Here is an 11,879-nt window from a genome sequence, read left to right as displayed (position 1 = left end):
TTTTCATTAACTTAACTGTTAACTTACTAAATTTCTTTTTTAATTAATGTGAAATTAACGAATTAATTTTTTATTTTAAGAAGTAAGTTAGGTTAATTTATTTTGTTTTTAATTTTATTATATTCACTATTTCCGTCTATTTCGTTTTCATGTCAAAAAATATTTATCGTAAATTGTTTAAAGTTAAAAATGTATATCATTCGAATCTAACTTATATGGAAATACTGTATAAAGTATAAACACTATAGTCTATAATTTAGTTTTGGGTTGGAAAAAAATTAAGTACGATTAGCGTAGTATAAAAAAATTTAACTTCTTTTTGACTTAATAAAAAGTTAACAAAAAGTGTGTATTAACTTTTAACTTAACTGAGTTAACCTATATTTAAATTAACTTTTAACTTTTTGTTATTGGTGCATATTAACTTAACTGAGTTAAAAAAAAAATCATAAACTTGCCCAGCCTTGCAGGGTACCTATAATATATTATATTGATATTAAAACTTTATGATTTTAGTGTTGTTGCACAATATCGATTTAATTGTTTTCCAATTGGTAATTAGACATTAAATATAATTTTTCTTTCTTTTTAAATTTAAACCATCACTTACTTTTTACTTTTTGAATTATATTTACTTACGAACCATGTAAAGCAGAGTCACCGTTTGCGTCGTTGCGCGCGGTTTTGAAAGACAGATGAGATTAGATAGGAAACTAAATATTAGTTATTATAGAAACTAATTATCTACCGTTGACCAATATACAGATTTGCTGGGGCAATTTTGAATTAAATTTTTTTTTTAAAGCTTGTATATATAATACCTAAATATTATAAAAGCTTTATTATGTTGATGTATGTATCGATATGTATTTCAGAATCAATTTTGAAATCAGTTTCAAGCCCTGGATCAATTATACCTAATTTATAAGTATAATATAGGTACGAGCACCTACCGTTCAACCATCATCATCATATCACCGTGACGTTACGAAGGGCATCATCCCATATGCCGTGCATAAAATAATAATAATATAATAATTTGTACCTACCTATATATTATAACACATAGCACACGAGTGTTATATACTTACAGCGACAGGTATTAAATCGATACGACTATGATACGCTACAAATAATACATCCGGTCATTTTTTACACGTATATGCGGTAGCTATTTATATTTTATATATTACACACCTCTCGCGTGTACCTATTTGTCGCACGTCGGGCATCGTACCTATACCGTCAATAAATATAATAATATATACGATAATTACACATGTACCGCCCTCATTATAATAATATATAAATAGATATGTATGCGTAGGTACGTCTATTATTATATGTGTATGTGTGTGTGTGTGTGTGTGTGTGTGTGTGTGTGTAGATTATAATGTGCGATCGGAAAAGATTTTTAGTGCCATTTATATAATAATATATTTTCGCTCGGCGAGAAGAATAAAAAATAAAATTAATAATATCGTTTCCCTCTCTCTCTCTCTCTCTCTCTCTCTCTCTCTAGTCTCTTCCTATACCTACATATACCTATATTATGTACACAACAAACGCCATCATGATATATGTATTATAATATACAAGAGAATTTCCGCTCCGAGGTACGATAATAATATAATAATGTAATAATATCGTAAACCGTTCATTATAGGTACCTATACCTACACAATATATATTATTATAACATAATATATAATATTATTCCTACTATGCACGTGTTTATAATAGATACAGAAGATTTGCGCGCGTCCGGAAATGACCGGATCTTGTGTATCTTCGTTGCGTGTATAATCACAATATCAATATATAATAATATAATACCGTGTCTCTCAGTGTGTGTATTTTTTTTCCTTTTCTGAACGCTACTTTGTAGCAGCAGCCTGTGCACCTCTTCAATACGGTACTTTTGCAGTGCTCGGTGTCGTGTTACGAAGCCCGACAAGTTATGATATTATGTATGTATAACTTATATACATATTATTACACATAATATATAATATTATATAGTTGATGACGATACAAAGACGCTGCGTGTTCGATTTTCAGTTTTTCATTTCGTTTCAACTACCTATTCGTGATCAATCCGACTGCAATTGTACAATAATGTATACCTATTACATAATATATGTACCCGTCCCGTGGCTTACGTCACGAAACATCGAGGGATTAAAGTTTGCGCGAGTGCTTCGATATCATTATATAGTATTATACCAATGGTTATATTGGTTATAATATACAATGCATGGTTTATACCAACACGGCAACAGTAGGTATACGCCATGACGTAGATGCCCACGCTTAAATATATTATTATACCTAACTGCGTGTGTCGACCGCAAATATACAAATATATAATAATGGGCAGGCAAGACAAACGGTTAAACTTTTATTTTGTGACATTTTTCTGTTTCGGTTTCCGGTTAGGTTTCTTCGATAAGGATAAAAATAAATTTCGGTTCCCGTTTTTTAAGATTAAAATTGTCGGTTCCAGCTGTTGATACTGGTTTTATCCAGTTTCTATATGACTTTTATATGATTCAACAAAAAACAAAAAAAAAACAAATCAAAACGACCAAAAAGCCATTGACATTGAAAAATAACGATTTATAGATCAATAGTTCTACTCTCAACATTCAACGGTTCCGATTTTCAAAATACTTAAACATAAGGGTTCTGCCGGTGTGGTATCACTCCTCTCCGTAAAGTCAGTGACATCGGACATAGGTACATAATATAAACATGTTCAGCTATTCAAATAATATTGCATGATAAGTCAGCCGATCGATCAGTGTTCTGCGACAACAGCGCGCGGTGCATATATAAAAAGGCGCGTAAGTGGATGTCGCTCTGCTGTACAGTAAGTTACAAGTGGGTCACTGTATAATGGATGGTATTAAATTTGAATTCAATGATATAATATCATTGTATAAGAAAAACGATTCTGAGCGGAGACGGTATGTCAATCTAGGTATAAGACATATTATTATATACTTATATCTATGGTATTAAAAAAAAAATAGACCTATAATCGGTACCTATAATAAATTCCAAATTAATCATATCGCAATATCCATTAGATACAAGAAACCGTGAAACTATCATAGATATATAATAGTATACTTTTGAAGTTTCAAGTACCCAAGAATAATATTATACAATAACAACAAAATAACTAAAATAGTTATTCTAGGTTTTTTAATATGTAATTTCGTCCAAATTTGAACTTAAAATGAGTATAAAAATAAACTGTGCTTATGTATTTTTTAGATTTTTTGAAACAGAACCAACTACTTACGTGAAATCTCGTTTTAAGTTTTCAACCCTTAGATATGAAAGTTAAACATTTTATAAATTTTTAACTACAAAATAATTATTAAATTTTAAATTTGATAAATGTTGTCAACATTTTAACTTCAATTGCTTATAAAAAAAAATGTGACTATGGATTTTTAATTTTTTTCATCTGTCTTTGAAACAATATACTAGGAGCTTTCTATTAACTTTTCAAGCTTTTATAACCAAGAAATAAAATTTTATTGATATTTATAGAAAAAAAACTATAAAAAATGGAAACTGAAAATGTCCGTAAAGAGCTCAAAATAGGTCAAAATATTTGGAAAATGTTATAGTGTATAGAAAATGCTAATATAAACATTCAGTCGAAATTTCATGTACCTACGGTCATTTGTTTAAGAGTTGCATCAAAAACCAAAATCAATTTTCTCGAAAACAGATTTTGCGTAAAAATTCCGGTTTTTCCTTAATTTTTCTTTTGTTTTTCACGGCGCTTTTGAAAACTACTGGGAAATTTTTATATTTGACCCCCCAGAGTACCAAATAGATTCCTATCAGAAAAGATACTGTTGAAGAAAATCCAAGCACTTTTACTGTCCTAATAGGTGATGACAGACACAAAAATAAAAAAATTAAAAAAACACACATCATTGTAAAATCAATACATTCATCGCTCCACTCAGAATCTAAAATCTTACAATCGCATCGATAAGAATTTAGATATTATTCTAATATTTTTAGTATTCGTATAAGATGATTTTTTTTTCCATTAAAATAACTATTTGTCTATTTGTAATCTGTGCAATATAAGATCCCCTATATGGAGCAGGTGCAGGTTTCATACATCAGTCTTTCAGTCATCCAACACTTGCTATATCCGAATGCCACACCTAGTTTCTACCACCTGCAAGAGCATGGTAAATTCAACATTGTTATAAACCTCGATTCTTCCTCCTTCCCCTAGATCAAATCCAAGACTTAAACAATAAGTTTTTAACCTTCTAAAATTATAAATTTACTATTTCATTGTTCTGTTTCTTATCTCTTATTTTTCCTTATCTTATAGCTTTATATTTTAATAAATTGTAAATATAATCAACTTTATCTACTCCATATTAATAAAATGGTAAGGAGCTTCGGCCGTTGTTCGCGGGGTGCTACCAGTACTTTAGCAAACTACATGGTGACCCTGTCAGCCCGACCGAAACACCAGTCCACAGAACCACGCCGAGTCTATATATTATTCCCTTTAATAGGTTTTTGCAAAATATTTTACACTTTCTGTCGTACATCGTTGGTATATAATATATATATATAAATATATGTCCGCGATCCTACGCAGTCAGATTGCCTACCTAGCCTATTAACATATATATACAGTAGATTCGTAATATGCCGAACGTCGCTATCTCGAATTTTTCGTTATCTCGAACTACTTTGAATTCCCCCTGAAACTACTATTACACTTAATAGTGTCTTGCTCTCGATAACTCGATATAAAATTAATCGTTTTTCGTTATCTTGAAGTTTTTCACATTATGTGGAAATGGAAAATAATGTATACGTATGTGGAACATGGACAGATAACGAAATTATATCAGAAACCATCGAAAATACCAGCGAGAGTGAAGACGAACCACAAAATGAGGAAGACGTTTTTTTTGAAGTTACAATTCAACAAGCTAAACATGCTTTAAAAACACTAAGGAATTTTGTTGAGGATACTAAAGGTATGGAAGATAAGGCTTTTTCTGCATTATCTAATTTGGAAGACGTTGTGGCAGAAAGAAGAAATATTAAGCGAACTTTAATTACGGATTTTTAAAAAAAAAAATAATTTATTCGGGCATTTCAGTATTTTAGGTATTCAAATTATGTATTTTAGGCATTCGTATTATTTATTATTCATATACATTATACAACATACATATTTTATAATATAAAATAATATGATTATTTTTTTATTTTTTAATAAAACTCGATATCTAGAAGTTTTCGATATCTCGAACTTTTTTTCTGTTCCCCTTGAGATTTGACATAACGAGAATCTACTGTATGTTAATCGATGTTCATTAGCTTACTAGATACTCAAACATGGTTTTAAACTTTACACTTTTTATATACGAAATATCACAGGAAAGTTGTACGTAGCAATATCCGCTATCAGATGGATTACTCAGTAGGTATGTAGGTTTCGTATTGACGTATATGTCTTACTCTTACACCGGTCTGACTGACTTGCTAGACAATCAAACATTTTTTTTGAGTGAACATTTTTGTACATACAATAAAGCACCAATCATTATACACCGGGGGATCGTATCAATTATGTTAAATTACAGATGAGAGATTTCTATAGACACTCAAACTCGACTTTTCAGCATTATCGTCTTCGAAACGAGACCAAAGAGCCAAGCCTTATCACAAATCCTTATCGCCGAGCCGTATCAGCAAAATAGATATTACAGAATGGATAAGCAATGGCTATATTAACAATAGGTATAGAGCCGGAATGGGGAAGAGAAAAGATTATTTTTAACATTGCCTCTCATTCTGGCAAAGGTCTATCATATCTAATATATAAAATCTCGTGTCACGGTGTTTGTCATCGCACTCCTTCGAAACGAATGCATTTTTATGAAATTTTTTTTGTATATTTGGTAGGTATGAGAATAGGACTTCAAGTATTTTTCACCCTCCTAGGTCCAACCCGGGGAAGTGCTCAAACGGGTATTTTGAAATTTTGAAATTTTAGTTCATAAATGGTTGCTATTGGTTATAGGACTAATGATTTGTAAAAATTAGTATTTATTATTTGGTTTCCATTGGTTAATCAGGCAGATCAGGTGCAAGCTTAAATCTATGACAATATCGAAAAAAAAAATAAAAAGTCATCGATAGGTATTAAAAAATATATCGTTGAGCTACACTAAAAAATAATGATAAACAAAATTAATCATGGATAATGATCGATTTTTCAACCATAGACAATTATTGATTTTGCTATATTATACCTATTTGACTATGAAAAAACTATAGGTACAGTTTTTTCATTGTCAAATATTTATATTTGTTTATTTATTTATTCAATAAACACATCATCTTAATCCTTTAGTATTATCAAACTCAATTAACGTGTATTTATTGAAATTCACCAATTTTAAATAATAGATATTATATATTTATAATCTGAGTTTTAACTTTTGACCATCAGTTGATCTTAGTTTTTGCAGAACTGTGACTACCTATAACATAATGTAATAATTAGGTATGTACAATTAGGACTATACAAATCACTAGGTAATTAGTACCTATACCATATATTTCACGATCTTGCAATTATAATAGTTTTAAACGGCGTCATCGTGATTTATTAAATATAAATATTAAATACCCAAGGTGGATATATATATATATATATATATATATATATCCACCTTGTAAATACCTAAACTTTTTCATAGATTAATATCGAAATGGAAGATTTTTTATAAATTTAAAATTTATCTGGCTGTTTTAAAAGCATATTTTCTTTTGGCATTATATACTATTATAATACATAGGTAGTGGTATTATACTGGTAAATATTGTTTTAAATGTTAACAGACAACTCTATTATGAATCAAAAAAGGGAGATGGTTATCTCAGACCTCTACTATAGTTAAGAATTGTTTATGATTATTATAATTACATCGTTCCGTGATGGCGTTATCACATAATATTATGTTTAATTCGTAGTTGGCTAGACATATTATACTATACATAGTAACTTTACCGTGAGTATTGATTTCCATTAATCGTGAACCTTGTTTTAATGTAATTTAATTCATTTTTTTTTTAAAAACATCGCAAACACAATACTAATAAGATATTAAATAACATATAAAGACTAATTCCGAACTGCAAAAATGTGTATTTGTTTCAAACGGGTGTGTCAAAACCTTTTTGGGGACAATCGTCAAAGTGACAATCCATCTATTATCATAGTACGTGTGTAGATAGTGAGTCATTGAAAATTTCTATAATATGTATATTATTTTGTTTATATAATAACGCTTATTTAGTAAATAGTAAATACATATCATACTATATAGCTTCATCTTGTAACGTGTTCTGACTAAGAACTTTCGTTCCTCTTATTCAACATTATAAATTACAACACTTTACAATATACCTACTTTACTTATACCAGGGTGCTCGAGGTGGGACACAAAACAATTTTGAGGGCACGTGAACAATTAAAATATTTATATTATATATATTAATTGTATTCTTAATAAAAGATTACATCACAATGTTAGTACTTTTTTGTATCGTTGCGTCGTTCAGAAAATATTAAAATAGTTAAAATTCGATAACGAATTTTACGGTAGTTTTTTTCTTACAATATTGAATAGAAATAATAATATTTTTAAAAAATTAATGGCACACTAGACAAAAAAAAAGGTAATTTTTGGCACGTAGTGTCAAATTAATTTTCCATACCTGACCTATACCAATTATTATAAAATTAGGTTTTAAAACGATATATACATTAATCAGATTTTCTTGTTCGTTCCTTAGATTGTGTGTCAATTAGAATTTAGAAATCCATGTTAAACAAATTTAGTGGATTTCATAATCATAATCATAATAGAATCGTTATGTAGATATGATATCCCCAATGCTTTTTAAACATGGGTTTTTAAATTTTTGGTTACCTACAGTAGTATACTTACATGGTATTTACTACGTCGTATTTTCGGTATTATATTAATAATTTTTTTACAGTGTTCACTAAAATTAAATAACGAGGTACACTCCACACTTGTAATCTACTGTAATACCTTGCAGATAATAAAGCAAAGCGAGTCTCTAGGTTTGATTTTTTTAAGTAAAACTTTTTTGTGAAAAACGTGTAACGAAATATGCTAACTGTGTCATGCTCACGACATGCTCCATGACAACAAAATAAATAAAATATAAAATATATGATATTTTAATCATTTCAATTTTATTTATTTATCAATTTAGATATTTAATAATTAGTGTGGAATAGTGAGACTGTGCATAATTTTAATATAGACTGTAAGTTAATTCAATATATTATTTATGACCTACCCCACCCTACTCCAACTGATGTATACGATACTCATATGCTCAAATAGGGAGGGGGTAGCACCCAAAATAAAGTTCAAAGACTGACTGTGCATGTAGGCTTTATGAGGTTATGACCCACCGCCACCCCCCAGAAACCAGAAGCAATTGCTTCTGAAAAACATGATTCGCTACGCCACTGAGCCTGCGGTTGTGATTACATTATTATTAGTGGATAATTAAATTATAAATTGAGATTACAGGGTTATTACATAATATATTATATATTTATATTGATACCTACATTATTAGTATTATTAAAATAAATAAATAAATAAAAAGAATGAAACAACTAAATTATTTTTTGTATCTAAAACTATATCAGTTATATATCAGTCCTATCACTTATCAGTCCCAGTTATTAAATCCTTGCCGCAATATTATTAATTTTCTGAAAATGCCTAGTTATCACTAAAAATTACAAAAGGAGTTTCACTTCATACGAGCGTGCTTGCACACACACTCTTCTATTTTATTTTTTAATAATAATAAAATTGACTTTTTAATTTTTCTATATCCGTCGTTCGCGCACTTTGCACGCAGGTAAATCCAGCGAGCAGGAGCAGTAAAGGCTCGTCGAAGAAAAACAAAAATCAGAATGACTTAAATGAAATGCACGTTATCGCCCATAATCTGCAGCAAGGTCCGAGTGCGGATGGCCCATCTGTAAATCCCGAAACGATTGAAGCAGGAAACGTACAAATTACCATAAAACACAATGATAGGGATACGGCAATCATCATAGCAAAAGGTGAAGAAGCGGAGGTTAACACAAGCAAAGGTCAGAAAAAAAAACAACCCATAAAAAAAGATACGGCGGAAACTAGAAAAAATGAGAGAAAATCACCGAGGAAAAATTCACCTAGAAAAAAATAAACGTTTTTGTCTTTTTTTTTAAATCATTTTGTTTGACGTGAATTTTAATTTTTATTTATAACTAGCTAGGTATATTATATACTACCCGGTGTGGTCCGGGGATAAATGAAAAAAAATTAAAAATAACGCTATATAGGTGTGTCTTGGTTTTGGTGTACCTCAGTTCATGGACCAAATTGGGTCGGTGTACCTCGGTCTATCAACTAATTCGACTAAGATTGACAATTCTCCTGTAGTGGATTAGATATAGCACTTGGTATAAATTGAACGCGGTTCAAACTACATTCTAAATTTTCCTGATATCTCCAAGAACAATTTGAAATTTTCACGAAATCAGTTAAGTAGTTGTTTAGTACCTATATAAGCAACACATTGACATTTAACGCTCATATTTTTTAATTGTATCAATTAATCATAATAACTATTTTATTATCTATAACTGATCACAAGTTCAGTGGTGCCAAATGGGGCTCATAGAAGGTGGGGCACAAATATTTTCCCCTTCTGTATTATCACAACTTACCAAATCTAAATTCTGTTGGTTTTAATTTTTTTTTTTTTATTGATCTCTAAAAAAATTAACATCTACACAAAGGCCGTTAGTAATAAGAAGGTTATGCAAATATGTGATCAATTACAAAGATAAGTTATACAATATGTTACATGTTTTTTTTAAATAAAAAAATTATATTATTTTTTATATTGAACAATTTTGTTTGTTTCATAAAATTAATTATATCTAGGTTATTTTTCATGATCGGGTCCGAGTGCGGTGTCTAGGTTGTGAGATATCCTACGCTCAGCCCGTTCTTGGTTGTACATTAAACAGTAAAATGTACACATGGCTTGAAATCGTTTGAAAAAATGTCTGTTTCGATTAGGAAATTTTGTCTAACGGTAGGTATCTCTTTTGATATCGTTTAATTTAGTGTTTTTAATGTTCCAGATTCTTTGCCATTTGGTTTTAAATTTAACTCAAATCTTTTATTTAGTTTCCAAAAAAATACTTGAAATACTTACTTATGCTGAGGAATACGGTAGGTACATTAATATTATGATACTACAAATATTTAATAAAAAAAAATTATGACAGCGTATTAAGATCGATGAATCCAGTAAATCCTAATAAAAATAGAAACCGGGCTAAATTCGTTTGTGCCGGACAACGCCATAACAATTATTGTTGACAAGTGGGGCTGTTGTTCTACTGTTGTTAATCGTGGCACCTTCGTCTGGTGCTCGCGTACTATGTACGTATCGTAGGTAAGACCACCTGAATTCGAACGAATTTTATTGGACCTAGTCCATTCGGCTTCCGTTTTTCTTAAACGGCTCTTGTTTATAAAAAGGTCCATTCTCAATGGCTCCTATTTACAAAAATGTAAATTCCCAAACGGTTTACAACACAAACACTTCGTACAGAATTGGGACTGTTATATAGAGATGTGGTTAAAAATATTTTGGTGTTTTTTAAAATTTTTATTCTATTTAAATTATAAAAATTATATACAAATTATATACCTATTTTATACTGTTAGTTAAAAATTGAAAAATATTTGATATTATAAATTAATGTGTACCTATTTTTAAAAATGTTATCGTTAACAATAGAAAAATAATCATACGTTTGGTAAATTTCAGTTAAACCTTTTTCGGCGAGAGCCGTTTGGGATGCACCGATTTTTTTATTTCGATAATATTTTTCAATATCTAAACTAACTAAATACTTTGATAGAATTATGAAAAAAATACATTATAACACATTACATTTTAATTTAATATAAATTCATAAATAAATTTATTTATTTCAATATTTTAGGAAAGGCACGTACCCGTGTGTTTCAGAGCACGAGCCGCCACTGTACATAATCATTTCATCACAGTGGCAAGTTCGTCGTATCTAGAAGAGTCCATCTAAATTTATCCCCCAGTGTAGCTTATGATAATATCATCACTATCGAAATTCTGAAATAAAGTAAGTAAAATATATTTCGTAGGAGGCGATTTTTCATTTAATAGGTAGTTGTTACTGGTTCACATGACGTTTTTAAGGGATTTTTTTTGTCGTCCCGGTATCCGCGAGTACTGATACGAGGTTCAGGTTACCGTGATCCGAGACCGCACCTTACACTTATATATTATATAGATTATAGATAGTATATTATATTGGGAGATATACGACTATGTAATTATTTTGACATGGTGAAAAAGACGACCGACGCGCTTATCGATCAACGAAAAAAATAGTATATTATATATTATTACACACTACCTACTGTCCAGTACACACGTGATAGCTATATAGAATATTTAGTTTGTTATTTTATATTTACATGTCATTTAATAACCAATTGAATTATATATTTAAAAATTGTTTTATTCATTGACAAATTTACCTTAGGTGCAACCGCATTGACACTACACCACAACTGTGATCGCATCACATATATGAGGAAATGTATTATACTCCCCATTTTCCCATATTCAATATTGATAAAAAAAAAATATATTTTTATATTCTTTCCTTAAGAGGATGCTACCCATGGATTTGTTGTCTC

General features: G+C 29.8%; 1 protein-coding gene across 2 annotated transcripts; it reads left to right on the top strand.

Moving 5' to 3' along the window:
- Positions 1-7,092: 7,092 nt before the first annotated feature.
- Positions 7,093-9,325, top strand: LOC100575034. 2 transcript variants are annotated; one of them, XR_511030.3, is made up of 2 exons: positions 7,093-7,310; positions 8,989-9,325. XR_511030.3 is itself a non-coding variant. In XM_003246580.4 (2 exons), exons 1-2 carry the CDS (start codon positions 7,218-7,220, stop codon positions 9,319-9,321), a joined length of 411 nt encoding a protein of 136 aa, XP_003246628.1. In that variant the 5' UTR covers positions 7,093-7,217; the 3' UTR covers positions 9,322-9,325. The 2 variants fall into 2 exon arrangements, 1 of the variants encoding a protein (XP_003246628.1); XM_003246580.4 differs by having other exon boundaries at positions 7,093-7,295.
- The last annotated feature ends 2,554 nt before the right edge of the window (positions 9,326-11,879 follow it).

The sequence above is a fragment of the Acyrthosiphon pisum genome, chromosome X (genome assembly GCF_005508785.2).
Source record: "Acyrthosiphon pisum isolate AL4f chromosome X, pea_aphid_22Mar2018_4r6ur, whole genome shotgun sequence".
Taxonomy (NCBI): domain Eukaryota; kingdom Metazoa; phylum Arthropoda; class Insecta; order Hemiptera; family Aphididae; genus Acyrthosiphon; species Acyrthosiphon pisum.
Note: the sequence above shows the minus strand (reverse complement) of the source record. Positions and strands in the feature narration are given on the sequence as shown.

Bases quoted from the DNA above. Each gene is read 5' to 3' on its own strand.
- LOC100575034 (XM_003246580.4), top strand. From the start codon at position 7,218: ATGTGTATTTGTTTCAAACGGGTGTGTCAAAACCTTTTTGGGGACAAT. The intron at 7,296-8,988 runs GTACGTGTGTAG...CTTTGCACGCAG, and splicing joins ACAATCCATCTATTATCATA to GTAAATCCAGCGAGCAGGAG.